This window comes from Engystomops pustulosus, chromosome 3 (assembly GCF_040894005.1).
Source record: "Engystomops pustulosus chromosome 3, aEngPut4.maternal, whole genome shotgun sequence".
Taxonomy (NCBI): Eukaryota; Metazoa; Chordata; class Amphibia; order Anura; family Leptodactylidae; genus Engystomops; species Engystomops pustulosus.
This window is the reverse complement of record NC_092413.1, coordinates 109,351,861-109,377,884: the sequence shown is the minus strand read 5'-3', so window position 1 is coordinate 109,377,884 and position 26,024 is coordinate 109,351,861. Positions and strand designations below refer to the sequence as shown.

Genomic DNA, 26,024 nt, shown 5'->3' with positions numbered 1-26,024 from the left:
ATAACCCCTTTAAAGGTAACCTGTCACCAGGATGCACATTTTTAGCACTCCCCCAGTCCCCAGAGAGCATAGTACATTCACTAGAATTTTTGTATAAATAAAATTGGTTTTACAGAAAAAAAAATAAGTTATTTTGTACCTTTCAATGCCATGTGCTCTGTGACTGGGCACATGTCCCCCTGGGAAACAGGTCCTTCATGTGTCCTTTTCAAATATATGAATAACTCCCATCCCATGATGGGCGTTTTCATTTATTAGTTTCTCACTACACTAGTAATAAAAAATACAAGCATGGACAACCCCTTTAATCAAAAAGGCCATGTATATATATAATATATAGATATGTATATATACACACACTTGTATAAGTACATGAAAACAGAACCAAAGCCAAGCTCAGTGTTGTGTATCGAGTGGATAATTGGGAGATAATGTGTAATGTGTAATAAAAGCAGTTACCAGCGAGCGGCTGCTCGCATTTGCGTTTGTATGCAAACGTATGCGATTGGCAATCAGTGCCCGGTGTCTCAAATTTACACAATACAAAACACTGGGCGCTGATTGCTGATCACATGCGTTTGCATAGAAACGCATATGCGATCATGCGCGTTTCAAAGCGGAATCAAAACACTAACGTGTGGAATCACCCTTACAAGGTACATAAAAGAGGTGTGCTTTACTTTATACCATCCTGGAAAACTTTGCATATTTTCCCACAATCCCCCTAGTGGAGCATCCATGGCTATAAGACTCCATACGCCTACACGGAGGCCTTTATTGTCACTCTCCGTAAGAACTGTTATTTCCTGACCCTAGTCACAAGCCTCTCACCAAGCCAAACCAGTTCCCTACACTGTACTGAAGAGAACCAACCAGGTCAAAACAGTGCTGTCTACAGTTGGGAATCTGTTCCTTCTGGAATAGATATACTAGTTTGGTTTTAATTCCGCATCATATCATAAGGCTTCCTGAAGGTCATGCTTGATGTCAAGGGAGCTGCCCTTGAGCTAAAAGAGGAGTGGTTATCCTTATCCCATCCTGGAAAACTTTGCATATTTTCCTAATAAGGGATTTACACAGATTTAGAGTAAAACAAGGTTATTTACAAATGGCCACATAAAACTTATTTGACAGCAATATGTACACATTGCTATCCAGGACAGTGATAGCATCACAGTTACATCCTATAACAGTGATGGCGAACCTTTTAGAGACCGAGTGCCCAAACTATAACCAAAATCCACTTATTTACCGCAAAGTACCAATATAGCATTTTAAGCAGGAACTTATTGCTACCTTCAACATCTATCAATCGTATCGGCCCCTTGAGGCCACCAATACATTTGAAAGAAGGAGGGCACATTCAGATTATCATTGTAGCTTCCCACCAGGGTATCTCTGTACAGTAAGAATGTAGGGTCTAGTAGAATGACCTACAAAGATCCTGCAGTTCTATCAACACTTTCTCACTTTTTACCGCAGTTCCAAACAGCCAATGAAGTGTCGTTTTAAAATAGAGCCGATTGCAGCATCTCTTAAATTGCCTGGGTCTGCAGGAAGATTTGGTGACTTTGGTCCTGTTTGGTGAGCTCTGTCTTGGGGTCAATGGTCTGAGTGCCCACAGAAAGGGTCCGAGTGCCACCTCTGGCACCAGTGCCATAGGTTCGCCACCACTGTCCTATAATATCACGGGTGATTCAGCATTAAGCTGCTTTCAGACGACCGCTTGCTGCACCCAGGGCGTACGTTTGGCTGGTTAGATAGAGGGGTGAGCCCCAGCAACGCTCCCATCTCCAAAGGTTAGCATGCTGATGGGCTGTACTAACGGTTAAAGATAGTGCCCTTTTTTTTTTTTTATTTACCACAAAACCGTTTTATGGCACGTGTGTGCTCACCATATGGTGCACCTCCCCTACAGCTAGCATACGGCCGCCATATATATGTGTGTGTGTGTGTGTGTGTGAAAGGGGCCTTACAGAGCTTTGAATGGGCATACAAATATCCTACAAAGAGTCAGAAAGGTGGAGAAGTTCAGGCTGGGACTTGGTACATTGTGGTAGCTTCTAGTGATGAACTTGCCAGTAGGGCTCCTCGGGTCATATGGATACAGCTATTTTTGTGTGTTTTGTTGAGTATCACTTTTAACAACAGAACATCCTTGTGATCCTTACACTGTACCGTATATAACATATTCATGACAGCTATAACGTGACTATGAAGCGTAGACAAGTATCCACCAATACCTGAAGCGCAGATAGGACAGCCTGGTGCCGGCTCCAGTCCACTAGGTGTCACCCTATCATCTTGCAGGATATCTCTGAGTCATGGCTCTCTAGTGGAATAGCCTCTATGATTCCTGTGCCATGACGCGCAGGACTGCGCCGGGACCGTATGACGTCATCAGCCTTCGCAGAAGTGGAGAGTTGTGTGGTGTAAACACGTGTCTGCAGGAGAGTGCACAATGTCTGAGTTAGATCGTGTGATGTGAGTAGCGGACTCCCGGTACATGTTACCCCATGTGTGCGGGGGCGCTGTCAGTTATGTTATCTCTGTTATTCCTCCACACTGATGTTATGATGTGTTCTGATAACGATCTGATGTATTCATAGAAAACCGAAAACAAGGAGAGCAAAGCGTTTCCTGCAGCACAGAGAGCCCAAGCTAACCGAGAATGACAAGTGTGCCATGTTTCTTAAAGGGGGCAATGCCAACAACACAGTCACCAAAGCACTGAAAGATCTGGTAGGTTGAAGGTGAAGTGTCATGATCATTGGGGCTTCTAGGTCCTGAGCTTTGTCATTTGCTTTCCAGCCAGTATGGCTGAGGACATGCACATCTTTTCTTCATTCCCCATAGTGATGAGCAACCTGGCAGCTTGACCCTCACCAGTCAGAAAATCATGACGTATACTGAACAAGCAGTATGCCCTCACTTTCTGTCATGGAGTTTCCTTTTTGGGTTTGGGGGCATGGATTTTCTCATAGTTTATACCAGGAGCCATGGCCCTAATGACTGTTTAATGTGTCTGACAAAAAAAATTACATTTCTGTCATTCCCACAAACATATGTGGGCGCATATCAGTTGCCATTAGCGTCTATGACACCTGGTCAGGGTGTGGTTGTAGGTCACCAGCCCTGCGGTTCTCTCCATCCCCTCCTCTCCAGCATGGTGACGTGTGCATGTACCCTAAGGTGGAAAAATACATTAAATGCTAACGGTAAAGGGAAAGCTTTTTTTGTTTTCTATGATCAATAACAGTTGATAGCAGCGTGAGGAGAGTAAATCTACAAGCTGCAGACAGCATAGCTGACAGTGTATGTTATGGCTAAGATCTGAGAGTGTCATTGTATTATGGATCTCATTATTTCTTATCTGTCACATCTCTCTTTTCTATGTGTCCGAATCTAGTGAATATTCAGAAGCTAAATGAAAGGGTATATAAACCTGAACCCTGATAATATAACCACATTGTTGGCACATAGCACTAGAGGGATCATGAAGTAACAACTGCTTAGAGAGTCCCTGACACACTTTGGAATTTTACACTGACCAGCCTAGGGAGTGATAGGAGCTAAAACAGCAATAACACTGAGTAAAATTGTAAAGTAAGAGGTTAAAAATGATCTGTGTAAACAGCATTAGGGGAATGAAATTTGAGAATTTACTTTCATTAGCAAACCCCTTTAATTCGCCACATGAGTTTGGAGTGTTTTATAATGATTGATCACTATACATATATAGACTACAACAGTAGAAAGGTACATGCATTAAATGGTTCAGTGTTTTCATTGGTAATATATTTTTGTTTTGCAGCATTCATTGAAAAAGCCACATTGTGTGATGTATCAAAGGTAAGTTTACATTAAGTAATATTGTTCTCTTTGTGTATATGTTACTGTGTTTCTACAAAATTAAGAAAGGATCTTATATTATTTTTTGCTTTGTAATATGGGTTAGAGCTTATTTTCTTCATGAACAAAAATCCATATTTATTTTTGAACAAAATAATTCAAATACAATCATATTTTCATCTTTTGGAACATCATCCTAACTCTCCAAACCCTGAACTCCATTGTGCGGAAGGCAATTAACTCTATTACCTTTGGAAACATTTGGACCAATAATGGCACTTTCCCAAAATGAGACTCTAGAGTCTACTCTAAAAAGGCTTAAAAAAAATCACTGTTTCCCTAAAAATAAGACCTACTGCAATTTTTTTATAATCTATATATACCGCCATTAAATTCTGTAGCACTTTACATATTATGGGGAACATATACAAATAAAATAAGACATTGCAAAGTAATAACCTGCTCATATGGAACAATAGGAGTGAGGGCCCTGCTTGCGAGAGCTTACAGTATATGAGGATGAAGAGATGATATATGTAGTTTAAGAGCTTGTATTATCCAGCCACTCTTTAAGGGAATGGAACAACGTCCCCCATATGTCCCTGTGAATGCAGTCTTAGGCTACGTTCACACTACTGTATGGAGGACGTATATACAGCCGATATACGTCCTCCAAAGACAGCAATAGGCGCACGGTGCCCTACGGCAGCGGTACGGTGCGGCTCCGTACCCGGGAAAAAGATAGGACCTGTCCTATCTTTTCCCGTAATACGGCGCCGTGCGCCATGCATCTCTATGGAGAGGGGCGGTCACCTCCTCCTCCTCTCCTCGTGCACTGCTGTTGCCTGGTACGGTACGGGCGGGCAACGGCAGTGTGAATGTAGCCTTAGACAGATTTTCTAGGGAAATGTAGGAGACCTGTAATGTGGACCCATTTGTTCACATAGCATGTATTTATCTGGTTGCGCTATGCAAAAAAAGTCACTCAGCCCATCTGATATTGCTGATGGTTATCAGTTATAGTTTTTTATTCTGCTAGTTTAAAGGTCACAATGTGCCTATAAATGTGTGTGCATGGCTACTTGCATGATTAACTTTAATTCAGCTTGTGCAATTATGAAATAACTTCATGAATTTTGTTTAGGAAAAATGTAACTAGGCCATTTGAAGATACCACTTCTCTGGTAAGCCTGTGCAAATAAGTACACTTGCACCAAATTACAATTCATCATACCCATCTCCGTGGGTCAGATATATTCTAAAAACTATTTTACTATTTGTAGGAATTTTTTTCTAAGAAAGCTGACTGCTCATTATTCGTTTTTGGATCTCATAATAAAAAACGTCCGAACAACCTGATCTTTGGTAAGTTTTAAAAATTCTGTATAGTGTGTGTCTGACTCTAACGTATGTAGAAGATTAAAGAAGACCTGTCACGGCAGAAAACCCACAGACCAAATGTGCCCCCCATAATCCTCCCCTCAGCCCATTTCTCCCTAGCCGTTTTTTTTTTTTACTTTATGTGCAGTAAATTGTTTTAAAACGATCCGACCTCTTGCCAAATAAGAGGTCGGATCGTGTATCGGGCGTGCTGGAGGTCGGCGTTATTCATTAGGGGGTGTGCCGACACCCCCCCAGATGGCCCCCGCCAGTGGTCACATTGTAGGAGAAGCCGGCAGCATCGCATCGCTGCCGGCTGGCTAGTCGATTTTGCACTTTACCTTCATTGTTGAATATTTTATTTATTAAAAGTTAGATTTTATACATTTTGAATGTGCACATCCTGCTTTTAATTTATTTGATATTTGTGGATGCATTGATAGTTTTGGTGAGTATATCTGACTGGAAAACAAATAGTGCAGATCTCACTAACATTCTTATTTTTGCCATTTAAAAAAAAAATTCTATAAAAATTGATCAAAAGGTCGTACAGTCCTAAAAATTGTAACATTGTAAACGTCATCAAAAGCCGCAAAAAAAGGACACCTCCCAAAGCTCCACGTACCAAAGTATTAAAAAGTTATTAGCGCCAAAAGATGGTAAAATCCCCCCCAAAATTTTGTACAGGACGTTTTAATTTTTGTAAATGTATGAAAACATTATAAAACCTATACACATTTGGTATCCCTGTAATCGTACCGACCCAAAGAATAAAGTAGACATGTAATTTGGGGCGTACAGTGAAATTCTTAAAATCCAAGCCCACAAGAATACGGCACAAATGCGTTTTTTTTTTTTTTTACCAATTTCACTGCATTTGGAATTTTTTTCCCGCTTCCCAGTACATGGCATGGAATATTAAATTCCATCATTTTGAAGTGTAATTTGTTACGCAGAAAATAAGCCATAACACAGCTCTGTACATGAGAAAATAAAAAAGTTATAGATTTTTGAAGGTAGGGAGGGAAAAATGAAAATGGAAAAAGGGTTGTGGCGGGAGTGGGTTAATAAGCACTAGTAGGCGCTCTTTTAACCCCTTAAGGACGCAGCCTGTTTGCAGGTTAAGGCTCGCAACTTTTTTTTTAAATTTGACCAGTGTCTCTTCCTGTGGTAATAACTTTTGAACGCTGTTACTTATCAAAGCGATTCTGAGATTGTTTTTTCCCCACATGTTGTACTTCATTTTAGTGGTAAATTTTGGCTGATAAGTTTTGCGTTTATTTACAAAAAAAAGAAAAAAATTATGAATTTTTAGAAAAATTAGCCATTTTCGAAATTCTAAATCACCGCGTTTTCAGGCAGATCGATTTACCACCTAAATAACTTGCAGAATAACATTTCCCATTTGTCTACTTTACATTTTCATAATTTTTGAAATGTTTGGATAATTTATTTTGACATCACGCGGCCTACAAATCGAATAGCGATTTTCCAGATTTTCGGAATTGACTATTTTGGGGATAAATACTGTTTGAAATCAAATTTTACATATTTGGCAACAAAACCCCCTATATAACCAACCCATTTTCAAATCTGCACCCCTCAAACTATCAGAAACAGCATTTACAAAGATTGTTAACCCCTTGAGATCTTCATAGTAATTGAATCAAAATGGCGGTGAAATTTAGAATGGTCAAATTTTGTCGGTTATACGTTCATTTAGCCCTAAAATTTACACATTTCCAAAAGATAAAAAGAGAAAACTCACCATAAAATTTGTTCTACAATTTCTCCTGAGTGCAGCGACCCCCACACGTGGCCGTTACTTGTGTTATGGGGGCACAGCGAGGCGCAGAAGGGAAGGAGCACCCTGCAGCTGCCAGGATTTTAGTTTTCTGGTTGCCCCCTTTTGAAGACTATAAAATTTTCGCTTTTCCGTTATTTGGGCCATGTGACGGCATTTTTTTTGCGGGACGAGATGCTTTTTCCAGTGTTACCATTTTGGGGTTGGTATCACCTATTGTTGAAATTTGGGAACTTTTTTTGAGGTCATGAGTAGAAAAGCATCAATTCTGTACTGGATTTTTTACTTTTTTTTTTTTTTTCGTGTTCACCGTATAGCCTAATAATCCTGTTATCTTTATTCTATGGGTCGATACGATTACGGGGATACCAGACATGAATATTTTTTCTTATGTTTTACTAAATTTGCCAAATAAAACCCTAATGTGGGGAAAAATCTATCATTTTTGCATCGCTGTCTTCCAAGTGGCATAACATTGTTACGTTTTTGGCTACAGAGCTGGTCGATGGCTTGTTTTTTGCGGGACATGTTATTCTTTGCAACAATATCATTCTGGAGTACATATGTTTTGTTGATCACTTTTTATTGCATTTTTAGTGGGATATAATAGGTAAAAATCATAATTTTTGGCGGGTTTTTGACGTTTTTCTTTTACGGCGTTCATCATATGGGTTCAATAGTTATTTAGTTTTATTCTATGGATTGTTACGGACGCGGTGATACTATATATGTGGGGTTTGTGTTATGATTTAGACTTTTTTGAGCGTTATATGTCTCTTTTTAGTGATTTATAAAGTAATTTTTTATTGAAAAACATTATTTTGTACATTTTTTACATGATCCACCATGGGATATGAACAAGCAATCATCTGATTGCTTGTTCTTGATAATACTCTGCAATACTAATGTAATACTAATGTAATACTAATGTAATACTAATGTAATACTAATACCCTGCAATACTAATGTATTGCAGGGTATTATCAGTGCCAGCCTATGCAGATGCATAGGCTGACACTTTGCCTTTAAGATGACGTCACAGACGCCATCTTAAAGGTAAACCCTCCAGGCTTCTCTGGGGTCCCGATCGGACCCAAGAGGAGCCAAAACAGCGATCGCCCCCCCCAAAAAAAATGGTGCGGGGGGGCCGAGCGTGGGGTAAAGACCCCAGAAGGCATGTTAAATGCCGCGGTCGCGTTGACCGCGGCATTTAACGGGTTAAACACCCGCGATCGGAGCCCACTCCGACCGCGGGTGTTAGCCGGGGATGTCAGCGGTAGATTACCGCTGAAATCCCGCGGCTAACGATGCCGGTTTGGCTGCTATGCAGCGCTGAACCGGCATAGTCTCCGCGCAGTAGCTGTACTGCGCTGAGCGCTAATCGTCGGAAGCTGCGCAGTACAGCTACGGCGCGGAGCGCTAAGGGGTTAATATGTTTTTTTATTTTTAATAGGTTTTAAGCACCTCTAAGCACTTGCAGTTTTTTCTGCTTGGGAATTCTGTTGTCCCATGTTTTTCATTGCAGCTTCTTGTGTTTCTTAGGGCGGATGTTTGATTTTCATCTTCTGGATATGGTTGAGCTTTGCATGGAGAAGTTTGTATCCCTTCAAGAGGTTAAGGTATGTTTCTGCACTCTGCTTTGTGTTTGTTTTGGTTGGGCAGCTTTTTATTTGGTGACTTCTGACCTATATTTCCATTTAAATGTTTCCATAACTCAATATAGTCGACATTTAAACAAGTAAATCAAATTCTTAAAGAGAACCCGTCAGGCAAAATAACACCCTAAACTAAATATATTTTCATAAACTGCCATTAGAAAGCATTGCCTTCATTGTCCCTCTACATGCCTGTAAAATTAAGCAATGAGGTCCTAAAGCTGTATACAAATGACCCGTGAGATGTCCAATGAGTCATTATCATATTCAGCAGTCCAGCTTATTCATGAGTGGGGGGCACAGCCACACCCCCATTGCTTGACTGACAGCCTGTATAATGGTCTAATGGCTCCTCCATGTGCTTCCTGGTGCTGGCGCCCCCTGCAGCCTGTGTGGATAGAAGAGATACAACAGCTCCAGGCAGCCATGTTATAGCAGAACATGTCTGGTACTTGTGTAGCTGATGTCTGTGTCTCTTACATGTGTATTAGGAGCGAGAGCATGTCAGCAGATAAAGCACAGGCACTAGCAATGCTTCACTATACATTACACACATACATGAACAGGGAGAGGGGAGGGGTAACGGGTGACATCACTGCCTGTGACCAGCCTCATTTACATAAAGAAAATATGATTTGACAAGATTAGTGTATGAATTGACTAGGTAAAGGCTGTGATGGGATCCTTGTGACCTGCTCCAACAGGTAGAAGTAACAGAAATAGTGACAGAGACCTTTAAATTACCTCTTTTAAAGATCACCAATTTACTTTTTGAGAGTTGTTGGTACCTCATCTTACTGTCTTCTGAGAGATAATACTGATGTTAGCAGAGTGTTGATTCCAGCTCCTACCTGAGAGTAGGTGGCATTAAAAGATAAGCATTGGAAGGTGTGGGGGATACATAAGTGAATAAGCGGAAGCAATGTAGAGAGGGGGCATACAGGATTAAGCTGTGAGCAACATGGTGAGATGGATGGGACGTGGGTTAGGATAGAGATAAGTGTGAGGTATCGGAGTAGTTGGGGATTACAGATATATCTGGGGGTCCTGAGATGTTAAGTCATAGAAATAAACAAGATATAAAGTATTCTTTGTACTATTTATGTGACCTGAGCTATAACCTTGGTGAACCTACTTTGGTGTTATAGTCCACCCTTTAGCAAGCTGTCCAGCTAACTTTTGTAACATTACTGCACAGTCAAGGTTCATGTATAGAAGAAGGCCTTATGAAGAAATAAGTGGCACTCTGCTGTCTAGCTGTTTTAAAAACTACAACAACTTTGTTTCACTGCAGTGCTGATGGTGGGTGAACTTGTTTTAATTGTTTACCTTTTAATTGTGACACTGAGGTAATAAAAAAAAAAATGATTCAACGTATTTATACTCCCCTTAGCACTGATGGGTAGCTGTAAATCACTTTATACATATAAAGCATCCATTGGCGAATATCCATATTTCCTTTTTTTGCATACAGTGATGTTTTCTTTTAGGTAGAGCAAGTGCATTACACAGATGGGTAGTTCTCTGTTATAGATAATTATCTATTGTGATGTATAGCCTTAGTATGTGCACCAGCAGATTGCAGCCCATCTTATGACCTGAGGATAGTCTTTCTGAGACCTATTCTATAACTTTGGGTGTGTCCTGTTCAATCGATCAATCAACTACTCTAAGACTGCAGACACACTTGTAGTTTTTGATGTTCTATATAACTAAAGGCAGAAGTGGATCTTACAGCAAAAAAAAATAACACAAAACTAAGACACGTCAATCTCTTAGTGTATGTAAAGATCTTCACTCCCGTTTAATATCTCAAAATGCATAATATCACAGACAGAAGAGTCATCAAAGGGGCGTGAATAGTATACTGAAAAATTATTGGTCATCAGCACATTCTGGGAAAAAAATGTATTAATTGTGCTCTGTTCTCAGAGACCTTATACACAGATATTGTTTATATTAATTTCCTGAGAAGGAGATAAGCGGACTCCAGAATCATAAATAATGCTAGGGAATAAGGAGGAACAAGTGTCAAGGAGAAATCCTTACAGGCAGACTTTAAATAAAAAAAACTGAAGGTTGAATTATGAATTTAACTGTACAGTGGTCAGCGAACATGTCTGCTGTATCTAAGATACAGTAGTCAAGATGGCGTCCGAAACCAGTGCGATCTCCTTAACAAGTTCATATACCTCCACTTTTTGTTCTGCCACAAAAACTGCAGATGCGATTTAACCTGTTGATACAAATGGATGTAATGGGCTGCACCTGATGTACAGTTGCGTCCATTACGTTGACTGCCAGGCTCTTGTTCTGACAGTGTTAAAGCGTAACTGTAAAGTTACTTGACAAAAAATAGTTTTAGCACTGCTGTAGAGAGCCTTTGACAACAATTCCAACTCTACCTGTATCATTCTTTTTCTATCATGAGAGATGGAGCAAAAAGATCTATAAGGCTATCCTAAAAACCCTCTCAGCTTTTCCTGAAGTAGGTGGCACTTTCTGGTTGTGTTATCAGCTATGGGCAATGATGCCAATAGCACTCGGGGCATTCACGTGAACGTACAGAAACTGCTCAGCAAATCAGGGCACAGAATCAGTGTTACTGCTTGTACAGAGATCTAGCATTGGAGCTCTGCATCATATACTACTACATCATAAGGGAAAAGATATATTAAAACATGTCCAACTACACTATAAAACGCCTAAATAAGATTGAACACCTGGCAGTGTCACAGTATGTGTTTGTATATCTTTCTATCCCTCTCGCCTCCCCCACCCCACCAGGTGCACCCTCCTGCCGACCGATGTAAGTGCTTGACGAGGCTGTGAGGAGAGATGCAATACGCTCCCCATAACCGTCCACTGCCTCCCCTAAGAGCATATGTTCTCAGCTGTAGAATGAAAAAAATTGGCTTGCTACATCTTTCCATCCTGCATTTTTTTGACGGACAGGACGAATAGTGGCAAGACTGCCTTTTTGCCAGTGTATACAAAAAAATGTGGTGCAAACCCACCCTTACTTCCACGTTTGAATGCACCCTGAAAGCTCTCCAAAAGACCACCTATCTTACTAATTCCTGTGCAAAAGATCTTCTCAAAGAGGTTGCACTGTATATACACTGTACTGTGTTCAGGATCTGATCTGCCATTTAATAGAACTGATGGGGGCCTGAGCTCTGTCTTTATTTGTGGATTCAAACCTTGATACATACACATTTGTACTGTATTAGAACACAAACCGCTCTGCTACATACCATTCTTGGTATGTAATTGGATGACTAGTCACATGCTTTTAACATCATTGCAGGTCCTGGAGCTTTTTGTATACTGCTAGGACTGATATTCTGCTGCTACTGATCATGAGCGTACATGTGCTAGTAACCCCTCCCAGAAACATCCACCCACACTCCTCAGTCTAGCTATGGATTCCCATGGCAACCAAACAAATAGCCAGGCGGAGAATATTAGGAATATATTAGGAATAGGAATTAGGAAAATAATTAGGAATATATAAAGATAACCCTGCAATGGTAAAAACATCTAAAGCCAATAAGATAATCTTGCTTTGCTTTGCCATTAACATCCCTGCACTGCAATCATTGGGTACTTGCCATACCCTGGTTAATTCACTAAGTTTAAGTACTCTTTAAGATTGTGTGGTTTCATTTTACCCCTAAAACTTGGCTTAGTTGACAGTAGAAAATGCAACTTACTCACTTTAAGCCGGCCCCAGGTTTTCGGACATTGGTAAAACATGGTGCAAAGCATGCTATATACAATTATGGTACATCTGGCTTAGTTTATTTTCCAATTGTTCATGTAGTAGCTCCATTTTACTGTGCAAAGGTTTATTCACTTAAATAAAAAAAAACTAAAAAACCCTAGTATTTTACCGTTTAACTGTAGTTATTAATTTTGGTAGTACCTCATTTGTTGCTCATTTGTTGTTTACAAATACAGAGTTTTCTATATGAAATATATTCCCATCTCATGTCTTACAGACCGCCAAGTGTCCTGAAGGAACAAAGCCGCTTTTGATATTTGCTGGAGATGCTTTTGAAATAAATGAAGATTATAGACGACTAAAAAGCCTGTTAATAGGTAACAACATTATGAACATTGGTGGAGATTTATAAGAAGTTTCTCGGAGCAGAACTGTTCTAGTTGACCATTGACCAATCGGAGCTCAGCTTTCATTTTCCCAAAGCTGTTTATAAAAATAAAACTGAGCTCTGATTGGTTGCCATATGAAACTAGAACATTTTTACCTTAGACAGAAATTAACGGACTGATTAACCCCTTAAGGACGCAGCCATTTTGTAGCTTAAGGCTCAGTCCCATTTTTTTATCCTGACTTGCGTCTCTTTATATGGTTATAACTTTTGAACTCTGTTACTTATCAAAGCGATTATGAGATAAGGTTTTGTTTTGTTTTGTTTTGTTTTTTCCCCACATGTTGTACTTCATTTTAGTGGTGAATTTTGGCTGGTAGGTTTTGCATTTATTAAAAAAAGAAAAAATGATGAATTTTTTGAAAAATTTGCCATTTTCAAAATCATCGCGTTTTCAGGCAGATTTACCATCTAAGATAAGTTGCTGAATAACATTTCCCATATGTCTACTTTACATTTACATCATTTTTTTAACACCTTAAGGACACAGCCTAAAATGGCCTTCAGGACACAAGCCTATTTTTCAGACCTGACATGTATCATTTTGTTTTATAATAACTTCAGAACGCATTAACTTATCTATGTTATTTTGAGATTGTTTTTGCTTGACACACTGTGCTTTATGTCAGTGGTAAATGTTAGTTGATATGATTTATGTTTTTATTAAAAAAGGAATTAGCAAAAAATAAAAAAAATCAGCAATTTTTCTAATTTAACATGTTTTTTTTTTTCAGACAGACAATCTTACCGTCCAAATTACTTAATAAATAGCATTTACCATAGCTCTGCATTATATTGTAATAACTTTGTAAACATTCTTAAATTTTTCTAGACTTGCACAGCAATTTATAGGAAAATTTGGAAACCGTGTTTATGGACTATTGCAATTAAGAAAGAGCTTTTTAAAAGACTTTGCAATAAAAAACCATCACAAATTACTTCATTTTCAGAAATGCTCCCATCCAGCTTTTCAAAACCACTTTTAGAAAGTTTTTTTTAACCCTTTCGGTGTTTCAAAGGAATTAAAGAGAAATAAAAGTAAAATTTTGAAAAATAATTTTTTTCACTAATATATTAATTTAGGCCTAAAATGTACAAATTTAGGAAAAAACACACACCCCATTTTATTGCACAATTCCTCCTGAGCACGGAAATACCCCACATGTGGTTGTAAACTGCTTTTTGGGCATATAGCAGGGCACAGAACAGAGCGAGCACCATTTGGTTTTGAGTAGATTTTCCTGAAACTGTTTTAGGCCACCATCGTTCATTTACAAAGACTCTGGGGAATGGGAACATTTAAAAACCCCAACATGTGACCCCATTTTGGTAACTACACCCCTGAAGGAATTTATTAAGGGGTATAATGGCCTTTTCTACCCCCTCTGTGTTTCACAGAAATTAAAATAATATAAAGTCAAATTTTGAAAAATAAAATTTTTTCACTAATATATTAATTTAGGCCTAAAATGTACAAATTTACAATGGGTTGTAGGAAAAAGCATACACCCCATTTTATTGCACAATTCCTCCTGATCACGGAAATAGCCCACATGTGGGTGTAAACTGCTTTTAGGGCATATAGCAGGGCACAGAACAGAGCACCATTTGGTTATGAGTGAGTAAATTTTCCTGAAAGTTTTATGTCACACCTTTCATTTACAAAGACTTTTGGGAATGGAAACGGTTAAAAACCCCAACAAGTGACCCCATTTTGGAAACGAAACCCTTAAAGGTTTCCAGGATAAAGCAATAGTGACTTATAGGCCCCATTCCACACTTATAGTAGATTTGAGCCAAAAGAATAATGTAACACCACCATAAGTGAACCTTATTGAAAACAACACCCAGAAAGCAGGAATTATTCATCTAGGGGTATAATGAAAGTTTTTGGCGCAAGTAAAATTAAATCCAGGCAAAATCTATTTGCGCATGTTGTGAAGAACACTTGTTCCTTCTGTATTCATCTAGGGCAGTGATGGCGAACCTTTAAGAGACTGAGTGCCAAAACTACAACAAAGACCCGCTTATTTATCGCAAAGTGCCAACACAGAAATTTAATTTGTGATTTATACTCCCTTCTCTGTCACAGTTTTCATTGATACTAGCCCCTGAGGACACCAATAAAGCAGAAAATAGTCCCAGGTAGAGCTGTCACTTTAAAATACCTCTGCACAGCAAGTCCTGGGCTGTCTGAGACTGCAGGAAGATACCTGGAGTCATCTCTGGTGATGGCCTGAGTGCCCACAGAAAGGGCTCTGAGTGCCACCTCTGGCACCAGTGCCATAGGTTAGCCATCACTGATCTAGGGGTAAAATGAAATGAAATGAAATGTGGTTTAAAATTTTAGGTATAATATCACTTTGTAAATGGCCAAAATTGCAATGAAATTACAAAATAACAATAAAATTAATATTCCAGGGAAGTATGGTAAGCACGGAAACAGTCTTTAATGCACAACCCTGGCTTATCTGGGCAACTGTCGCATTGATAACCGGTATCTTTGCGTGTTCCCTTCTTGTAACACACACAGCATTTTATGTATGGCCGTCTTTTCTTTTCTGTGGGGGGATCTCAGATGGGAAATGTTGTCCTGGCACAATTCTGCTGGCGTGACTAGTATGGGATGTGCTCGCACCCTCTTCACCCTCTGGGAACAGTGATTGCTTTATTACTTGTTCTTGGTATGCCAAGGTTACTTGTTGGCAGGTCTTGCGGTAAATGATAAAATAATTATACAATGTAGTTTTCACTAAATGCACTGCAACCTTTTTTGTACCAAGTGCGGGACTTGCGAATCGCATTATATGGCTGTAGCATTTGATCGGCTAGATCAACCCCTCCCATGTGTTGGCTGTACTCCTGTATGCAGACTGGCTTGAGGACTGTGACGTTGGTTCCTCTAATAGAGACAGGGGTGTTGTAATCTGCATGGATAGATGTGAGGACAAACACATCTCTCTTGTCCTTATATTTTGTCAGCATGATGTTACTCTGACACAAGGACTTGCTTTCACCCCGTCTCAATTTAAGGTCCACCAGATTTTTGGGAGGCCTCTTTGATTCCTCCTTATTGTTCCGCAAGCCACTGTTCCTTTTTCAAGGAGGCACTGAAATAGAGGGACACTTGTATAGAAATTATCTATGTAAAGGTGATAGCCTTTACCCATCAGGTGGAATAAAAGATCCCATACAATTTTACCGCTTGTGGTTAGGACAGGGGGGCACTTAGGTGGACAGATCTGGGAGTCCTTTCCCTCATAGATACGGAATTTGTAGGTGTATCTGCTTTCACTTTCACAGAGCTTGTAAACTTTGATCCCGTATCTAGCTCTTTTGCTTGGCAGATATTGCCGAAATTTTAGCCTACCTCTAAAAAGTACAGGTGATTCGTCGATGGCTATATTTTTTTGTGGGGTGTAAACTTCCATAAATTTCTCATTAAAATGAGTCACTACTGGGCTAATTTTGTACAATCGGTCTTGGGCATGGTCACCAGCAGCAGGACACTGACTATTATCACTGTAATGCAGAAATTTTAACAGCGCCTCAAAACGTGGTCTTGTCATTACAGCCCTGTACATTGGAGTGTGGTATAAAACGTCACTGGACCAATATGACCGGATGCTAGGCTTTTTAACAAGTCCCATATTAAGAAAGAGCCCACAGAATTTTTTTAATACTGTGGCATTAGTCTGCTGCCAACTCTGGCTTCTAGCATAATAAGATGTGGGGTGACCGGCCTGAAACTGTTCTGCATACAGATTTGTCTGTGTAACCATTAGGTCTACAAATTCCTCTGTAAAAAAAATTTAAAAAAAAAAATCAAGTTCCTTGTACCCATCTGTATTAATATTTATTCCTGGGTTGGAATTTGGGGAGAAAACATATTTGGGGGCTCCCAACCTGGGTCACTTGACTGCTCTTCACTCTGCCTACTGCGCCTTTGTAAAGGGTTCATCACTGTCACTAGAGGAGGACATTAGAAAGTGTTCATCACTTGCAGTGTCTGTATCTGAACACATGAAGGCATAGGCCTCATCCGCAGAATACACCCGTTTAGCCATGCTAGAAACTATATTTTTTTTGTGTTTTTTAGTATTTTTTTTATAGGTTTTTAACTGAAACGTCAGCACAGGAAGGGATACAAACGCTGAAGATCTATGTAGGTGTAAGTATATGTAATCACCGCCCTATTGGCTTTTTACGGTGCTAAGTAAGGTTACTTCTTCTGACGCAACGGCTTTCTACGGCGGCGCGTCAGAGAAAGGTTTAGGGACATCGGGTCAGTCTGGTGCCTGTATCGGGCTGTGATATCATAGCCCAGACCCGGGATCGGAAAAACGATCAAATCCCGTTTGTTTAACCCCTTACACACCGTGGTCAAGCATGACCGCAGCGTCTAAGTGTGTCCTTTGTGCGTACCGGGGGATCCGATCCATTCTGCCGCAGCCCCTGGGGTCGGTAGAGTGCCCCGAGGCTGCCTGCTCATCTTCACGCTGGGTTCCGCCTCCTGGCAAGACCCGGCTGTTTGTAACTGAGCATGCTCAGTTACTTACTCTACACTGCAATACAAGTAAAGGATGGAGGATGGAAAATGGAAAAAAAAAAAAAAAGTAAAAAAAACCATGAAATAATTTTATAATAATAATTAAATAAAAGTCCCATAATCTCTACAGTTACACATAAAATGCAAATAAAGTATATAAAACACAAAAAAGTACATATTTGGTATCAATCTAAATCAATATTGAACCTTCCCGGTGAACAACGTAAAAAAAAAACACGAAAAACTTCCCATAATATATAATTTTTCATCAAACACCATCACAAAAAATGTTCTAAAAAGTTATGTTCCCTAAAATGATACGACTGAAAAGAACAACTATTTTTGCAGATCTGACATCAGAAAAAAACAGAAGTTATGGCCCTGAAAAGTTGTCAATAGTAAAAACAATGCGATTTTCTCCAATAGTGGTTTTGCTCAGTAAAATTGAACCAAGATAAGAAAAACTATATAAATGAGGTATCACCGCAATCGTAGTGAACCGAAGAATAAAGATAAAATATTAGTTTTACATTACGGGGGGAAAAAAGGGCTAAAAATCCAAAATAAAAATTGATATTGTTTGTGTCCCCCTTGAAATAGTTAATAAAATCTCATGAATAAGCTTTAGACTCCCAAAATGAATTATCTATACATTGTATCTCATCCCGTAAATAATAAGCCCTTTATATGTTTGCATTACCAAAAAAATTAAAATTTATAGGCTATACAATGTGACAATACAAATCTGCTGTGAATAGCGCTGCTTTCATTCTATCCTCTGCAGTGCGACCATAGTGAAGTTTACCACCACATATGGGGTATCAGTACACTTGGGAGAAATTGGGCATCAAAGGTTGCAGAGCGTTTCATCATTTAATTTATTGTGAAGCTGTTAGTTTTGGCCTCAATGTAAGTATTTTCCCAAAAAAATTCAAAAGTTTCTAAATCGCAGGTCCATATTGTTTTAGCCCATGTGAAACACTTAAAGGGTTAATATACTTAATAGAAGTTGTTTTACATACGTTGAGGGGTGAAGTTTCTATAGTGGGGTAATTTATGGGGTTTATCATAAAATATCATCGTAACATAATGCAGGCATTCCGTAATTGTTAATTACCAAGCTTTTTGGGTAGTTTTACTTCCTGTCTGGAAATCAGAACATTTCAATCTTGGAAAATGAAGAAATTTTACAAACTTTTGCCAAATTTTTACTTTTTTTCAGAACGAAACGCAAAACTTGTCACTTAAATTTTACCACTTACCACTAAATTTTACCAGACAGAAAGAGAAAAGTCCTTTCATAACCTTGAGGTTAGGCGCAGTATTCTCCAGTACCTAGAGATTTCAAAATCCTATTGGAAGACAGTTTTTGTTCTCTTTTCAGGAAGGGACAGAGGCATCCTCAACAACCATCGCTAGATGGATTAGGGCTACTATCCAGTTAGCCTATGAAGCTGCTGAGGAATCTGCCCCAGAAAAGATTTATGCCCATGCTACCCGAGCACTGGCCACATCCTGGGCGGAATTTAGACATGCCTACTTATCTGTCAGGCTTCATGCTGGTCTACCCCCACACCTTTAAACACTACTGGCTAGATGTGTACTCTTTATCTTTCTTTTGGGAGAAAGGTGCTCTCCTCTATCCCTTTTTTTTTTTTATTATTTATTTATTCGGGGGGGGGTTTTCTGTGTGTTGTAAAATTTAAAAATATTCAGTGAAAGAATTGGATTTTAAAAAAGAGGGCTCAATTACTGACTGAAAGTGGTCCTCTTGTCTCGTGGAGCTAAGGGGAACTGGCAGCCCTTCCTTCCAAGGCCTGTACCTGCAAGTGTTGCCTGACAGAATTATCCTAAAGACTGAACCAGTGTTTGCCAAAAGTGGTGTCAAAATTACATCAACCCCAGGAGGGTATTCTCCCGGAAACCCAAGGACGGACAGGGAAAGACTTTGCTACAAACTGGATGTCAAAGATACCTACTGGCATATATAGACAGGGCTTTGGCTTTCAGGGGATCAGACAGTCCATCGTCTCTACCAGAGGTAACAAAGGCTCTAAAGCCTCTTTGTCTACCATGGCCGCTTGATTAAGGACAGCTATAACAGAAGCCTACAAGGCATTGGGTCAACTTGCACCACGTCAACCAGGGCTCGAGCAACTTTGTGGGCCAAATTTAAAGATGCTTGTATTAACCAGACATGCAGGGCCGCTATGTGGTCCTCTCCACACATGTTCTATAGATATTATAGGGTGGATGTGGCACTGGTGATCTGACCTTAGGGAGGGGAAAAAGAAGAAACTTTCCAACCAAAATGTGTTCTCTGCCATTCTCTCGGTTGATGCTGTCGTGGCAAATGTGAAAACAATAGTTAATTACCAGTAACGTTGTTTCATTGAGACACGACCACACCAGGTATTCCCACCTGGGTGGTGAAGATTCGTGGGTGAAAACGGGGAAAAAAAGCTATTTCGGTTAAAATTTATTGTTCTATGAGTCTCTGTAAACCTCAGAGGCTGGTGGAGCATTAGTTTTATGCTCAAGTTTCCTGTCCCAGGGGTGGAACCACTCTCGGTTGGTGCTGGTGTGGCTTCATGAAACAACGTTCCCGGTAAATAACTATTGTTTTTTTTACAGTGATCCCGGTGTGCTAACATAAAAGAACACCACTGGGATCTTGATAAAGAGGAGCACTGGTGAGTATCTGTAGCTTTTTTTTGTTATTCGGAATGGTAGTTTTCCTTTAAAGTGTAGAACAGCCGCATAAACAGTCTTTGTAACTTCGATCCTCGCATGTGAAAATTCCTATGAAAACCCTTTTAAATTATAATTACGGTTTGGTGTTTATTGGATTTCTGCATTCTTATAACAGTATCTAAATTATTGCTAGATCTTTATTATCCTTTTTGTTATCATTAATTCATAGTTGGTGTTTATTTGTGATTTGTAGATTTCTTCAGAGGACCAGTAGTGTCTGCCATCCGACTCGCTGGACTTGAGCATGTCTTGCATTTTACAGCAGTGGATGGGAAAATTTTTATGCGGAGTTACAAGTAAGTAAAAACCTGGTCTAGATGGAACATACAAGCTCTATTGCTTCTCCTTCCTGCACAAATGACAAGGCCATTTTGTAGGAATTGCATTAAAGGAAATCTACCATCGAAATAAAGTATAAATAAACCAGTGCAGGGCGAGGGTAGACCTAATATACAGGGGCCAGCAAAAGTTGCTGATGGCACTGACAAAGCTTTATGTGCTAAATGTGCATTGAGATTGATTAAAATGGTTTCTACTTTCCAAGAAGCCTAATGTAACTTTTATATTAGCCATTGCTCCTTAACTCGAAAGTTTTTTCTTATCTTTTTAATTCATGTGAACAGGGTTATTTTGAAAAAATCAGGGTGCAGGACACCAAGAATAGAACTGGAAGAAATGGGACCCTCTTTTGATTTTGTGATGAGACGGACACATTTGGCTTCAGATGACCTATTCAAACTTGCCATGAAACGCCCCAAAGCCCTCCAGGTAATTGCGATCAATTGCTTTATATAGCCCCTTTGTGACCGAGGCTCATTGGTAACTGAATGTACAGGTCAATGTTTGCACTTCTGTTCTTTGTTAAATGACAATATCATTTAAACCACTTTTCATGTCATAACAATTTTTATTTTATATGTGAGACTTAGAATGATAACACTTGTTTTAATAGTATAATAATTCCTTTACATATTGCACACAGATTCCACAGCGCTACACAGAGCTTACCAAATCAGCAGACCATTAGCAGACAACTAAAAATGTGGAAAACTGTTCATTTCCCAGAGTCAGATGCAAAGGGTGCATGTATTTTTGTCTTCTGCAGCTGCTTTAACATTCCTTCAGCTGACCATTTCAAACACTCGTATCTCCTGAACCGTCTAGAAACACAATTGGACACAGTAGTGCCCTATTAAAGAGGAGAATCCCCACTTTAATATCATATAAGATAATGTGCTTCTAGGTGAAAAAGAACCGGAGATATCCACTGATTAAAGTTAGTCGAGAATTAATATCTGTATTTAAAAATCTTCTTTTTTTTTTTTTTTTTTTTTTAATTCTGTTTTTATTCTTTTTCAAATATAAACATTAAAACAAAGCAATCAACAAGCCGATTACAATAGGCTCTGTACCTCTAGATGAGAACAAAGCATATTGATAGTCAACATCTATCTCTACAGAATACAGAGAAACAAATTGCGTCCATATAGGATTATAATGTTGCCAATGGATCTGCAACAAAAACTAAATGCAGCATATGTTGCACCACGTGACAAGTGGCTACTTTTGGGGAGGGAAGAGGGGGAAGGAAAGTCCAAGGGGTAGAAAGGTAAGGAGGGGAGGGTGGAACATACTGCCTCTGTGTACGACCCCCAAGGTTCTGAGCAATTGAGTTGGTTGAACAGTTAGAGCCTACGCTAATAGATCCATCTCCACTTGCTCAGTACCCCTACCTAGCTTCTTGGACGTGTTGAGGTGGAGTCGTTAAAAAGCCAAGGTTTCCATACCATTTCAAATTGTTTGTGTGTGTGTGAGATGCCCAGCTAGATAACTCCTCTAGGCGACATATCTGAGACTCCTTATTCTCCCACATTGAAATAGACGGGGAGTTCTGCTGCATCCAGTGCACCGTGTGTGTTGTCAAATCTGCTCCTGACAACTTAGTGCCCCCCTGTGTTAGCCCTAGACTTCTAAGGGGAAGTGATAGCTGAAGTGTTGAAGAGCAAATGGTTCAAATTTTGCTCTGTACTTCCTGTCAAAACGTGGTAATTAAGGAACAGGACCACCACACATGGGTGTAGGTACCGAGATCCCGTCCACATCACCAACAAACTCCCGTTGGGTGCAGGCCCCAGTGAAATGGAGCCTTTGGCTTCTTGTTAAAAATAAAAAATAAATATGAAATTATTACAACTTTAGCCCATTTTTTGCCAATGCCCTTTTCATTTTTACATTTTCCACTTTTTGCTCCTCCTCTTCAACTAGCATGCTTATTTTCTGTTTAAAAAATTGTACTATTGTCCTATTGGCGGTGTTTCATTTTCCATTCCCTGTACTGGGAAGTGGGAGGAAGATTCCAAATGTAGTGATTTGGCAAAAAAAAAAATTTGTTTGTCATTTTCTTTTGGGCACAGTCTTTACAGTTTTCACTGTGTGTCCAAATGACACCTCTCCTTTATTTTTTGGGTCGGTACAATTACGGGAAACCAAATTTTGTCTAGGGTTTTCTTTAGGTTTTAATAAATTTAAAACCTTTTGTAAAAAAAAAAAATTAATTTTGCTATATACTAAAGCTAAGAACTTTTTCTTACATACTGGAGCTGCGGAAGGTATAATTTTTTTGCAGGACCTGGTGACTTTTACATTTGATCCCATTTGAGGAACTCTACGACCCTGTGATCACTTATTTAAACTTTTATGTGTAGCAAAATTACCAAAAAATATTTGGATGCTATTTTCCATTACGGGGTTTGCTGCTGGGAATAACAGTTTTTATACAATAATAAATTGGGCCAATTGGGACTGGGCTATACCAGTATGTATTTGTTTATTGTTTATTTTTTATTTTTATATCTGTTCTAGGGAAAGGTTTGTGATTTGAACATTTTATTTTGTATTTTTTTATTTTTTTTAACCCCCTCCTCCCCAGGGTACTTTAACCCTAGGGTGTCTGGTCAATTGTATGGTACCATACTACAGTATAGCACTATATGGTGGATTTGCTGAACAACCTTTTACAATGTTATATTGTAACATATCTTCGATGGTGATGGACGTCAGGGAACGACTATCAAAACCAAAATAACGGCGCCGGTGTTGCCAGCAGCTTTGCTGGCTGCTACACCTGGTTAACACCTGCAATTGATCCAGCAGTGATCCCAGGAGTTCATGCTGCAATATGAAGCAAACATCCAGTCTGTATGGAGAGGGCTGAGCCTGTCAGTTTGTGGCAAGGGGTTGAAGAGAACCTCTCATGCAAATTAATGCCAGTTTTCTGGCATAGAAGCAGTGACAAAATCACGAATTATTGCACAGTGCACTAATTTGCAATTAAAATAATGAATACGCCACCTACACATCATGTGGGTGTAGAGTGGCATGGCGGCCAGCGGAGAGGGCATCCCACCCCGTGCCTGCATTCTTTTGCGAAAACTTTAATTTGCAGGTTTTTATGCAAATCTACATAAGGTCGGACCTGGCATAGTTTTGCGCAGGGGCCACGCTACCCGCCGGTTGCATCAAGAGGCCTAAGCTGTATGCTAAATCTCCCCCACTGTATGTGTGTAACATATGCCTTGAGTAGAATAAACACACACATTTGAACATGCCCTGTGCTCATATGACATGTATATTTATACTCATATTTTTCCATTAAAAAAAATCCCCTATTTCACTGGGAAAACCTCACTGTATACCCGAGACTATGCATATATCAAAAGGATCTCTCACAATAGGGGGTTTCATCTAAAAAAAAAAAAAAAAAAAAAAAAAGAATCCCCTTTAACCTAAAAAATAATTTTTTTACCAATTCTTTAACATTTTTTGAAAATAATTTTAGGTAGTGCACAAAAAAATGAAGTTACATCCCTTAAATGGCAAATTGCTAAATATGCTTGGTGATTACGGCTTCTCATTAAGGGTTATATTAAGAGGTCAATAAGGGGTTAAAGTGGTTGCCAAGTTTGTTAGTTAATACAGTTGTTCCTACACCTTCCCTCTTTAGCAGGTTACAGTACATGTGGAGTTTGGCTACAGCAATCACATGTTTACACCTCACTCGCCTGAACAGTAATGTGTTTTGTACTTTTTTTTTTTTTTTTTGCTTTAATGCCATTAATTAATAATGTTTGTCTGTTCTGAATAGGCAAAGAAAAAGAAGAACATATCTCATGACACATTTGGTACACAGTATGGCAGAATCCATATGCAGAAACAGGATCTGGGCAAGCTCCAAACTCGTAAAGTCAAGGCACTGAAGAAAAGAGGAGCAAAGAAAATGTTAGCGGCAAATGAAGGTGGCAGCCCAAAAAGAAGCAGGAAGGAGTGACCCAATAAACAGAATTCATGTGTTCTAAGACTTGCTAACTTAAGTGTAATCTTCAGTGGAGTTTGAACTATCAAGGTTGTTTAGGCTGATTATCAAATTTTGGTTTCCTTTGCAGGACTTCAGTACCCAAGGCGTGTGGTATTTGCACAGCCACTGTATTGTACAAAATATTTTATGTGCTGTCAAATTTCTTTTCCGAAATACCACTTCGAATATGCAGCACAAAGCATGCTAGACAGTTTTCAGGCCGCAATTATACTGAATTTACCTTTAAAATGTCTCCCACACTTTATTTGTTCTGTATCCAGCACAAGCCCTTTAAAATGATGATGTTGTTTAGCAAATTAAATGAATGTATATTCCGGCTGCATCTTGTGACTCAATTTATACATATAAACTACACATTTACCATACAGTAAAATTGGGGAACCCATTTTTCGCATGGAATACTTGACGAATCTCTTGACACTCCCCAAGTAGGTTTTGGAGATGATATGTATTTTATTTTTTTTCTCTATCTTAATCTCTATCTTAAGTGGTAGAATCAGTGATTGAATATCTAGCCGAACTGCAGCGGCCGATTTGCAGATTTTGACCTTTTTATCTAGTATTAGTTCTAAATACAGGCAGTCCTCTACTTAAGAACACTCGACTTGCATACGACCCCTAGTTACAAACGGACCTCTGGATATTGGTAATTTATTGTACTTTAGTCCTACGCTACAATAAACAGCTGTAACAGTTATCAAAAGGTGTCTGTAATGAAGCTTTAGTGTTAATATTGATTCTTATGACAACCCAACATTTTTTAAATCCAATTGTCACAGAGGCTAAAAAAGTTCTGTCTGGGATTACAATGATAAAATATTCAGTTCCGACTTACATACAAACTCAACTTAAGAACAAACCTACAGACCCTATCTTGTATGTAACCCGGAGACTGCCTGTACAAGCAATTAATTGGTGAAGTGAGGATTAAAACACAGGGATGACTACAAGGCCCTAGGGCACACACTACCTTGAAAAATAGTGGTACACTCACCCATGTTGCTGACTGTTCATAACAACCTGTAAATAATTGTGGTGAAACGCCAACTGAAACTCACTACATTACTTGGAAAATCCTATTTATACTTAAATACAAAAACTGATGCATTTCATAGATATACTCCATTCCTGAGGGTATAGATGATTGGCAATACCTAGATTTTTGAGAGCTGAATAGATATTTTATATGTGGGCCTATTTGGTTTTTGGATATACATGACTGGCCCACTCCTAGCTGCATTGTTGTTTTTTTAAATCACTTGTATATACCTCCACTTCATTTATTCATTTTTCTTTACATTTGTAATAAAAGTTCCATTATACATTTTTTTTAATAAAAAATTTGGACTCCGTCAACTCAACTGACAAATAGATTTTATATGTATAAATTAATTTGCTCAAAATAGTTCTAACACTAGAGGTCACTGTCTAACACATTTGTTTTGAACTCCATAAATTCTGCACACACAATCAAAACAAG

The 26,024-nt window shown here is 39.1% G+C and overlaps 1 protein-coding gene across 1 annotated transcript; it reads left to right on the top strand.

The window, feature by feature from the left end:
- The first annotated feature begins 2,301 nt into the window (after positions 1 to 2,301).
- Positions 2,302 to 24,862, top strand: RPF2 (ribosome production factor 2 homolog). Its single transcript, XM_072141782.1, has 10 exons — positions 2,302 to 2,484; positions 2,610 to 2,742; positions 3,815 to 3,852; positions 4,997 to 5,036; positions 5,136 to 5,217; positions 8,579 to 8,655; positions 12,696 to 12,795; positions 20,363 to 20,465; positions 20,793 to 20,937; positions 24,314 to 24,862. Exons 1-10 carry the CDS (start codon positions 2,462 to 2,464, stop codon positions 24,494 to 24,496), a joined length of 924 nt encoding a protein of 307 aa, XP_071997883.1. The 5' UTR covers positions 2,302 to 2,461; the 3' UTR covers positions 24,497 to 24,862.
- The last annotated feature ends 1,162 nt before the right edge of the window (positions 24,863 to 26,024 follow it).

What these genes read in the sequence shown, in the direction of transcription:
- RPF2 (XM_072141782.1), top strand. Translation starts at nt 2,462, where the DNA reads ATGTCTGAGTTAGATCGTGTGAT. An exon ending in TCCGAACAACCTGATCTTTG is followed by an intron (nt 5,218 to 8,578) that starts GTAAGTTTTAAA and finishes TGTGTTTCTTAG; the next exon opens with GGCGGATGTTTGATTTTCAT. An exon ending in TATCCCTTCAAGAGGTTAAG is followed by an intron (nt 8,656 to 12,695) that starts GTATGTTTCTGC and finishes CATGTCTTACAG; the next exon opens with ACCGCCAAGTGTCCTGAAGG.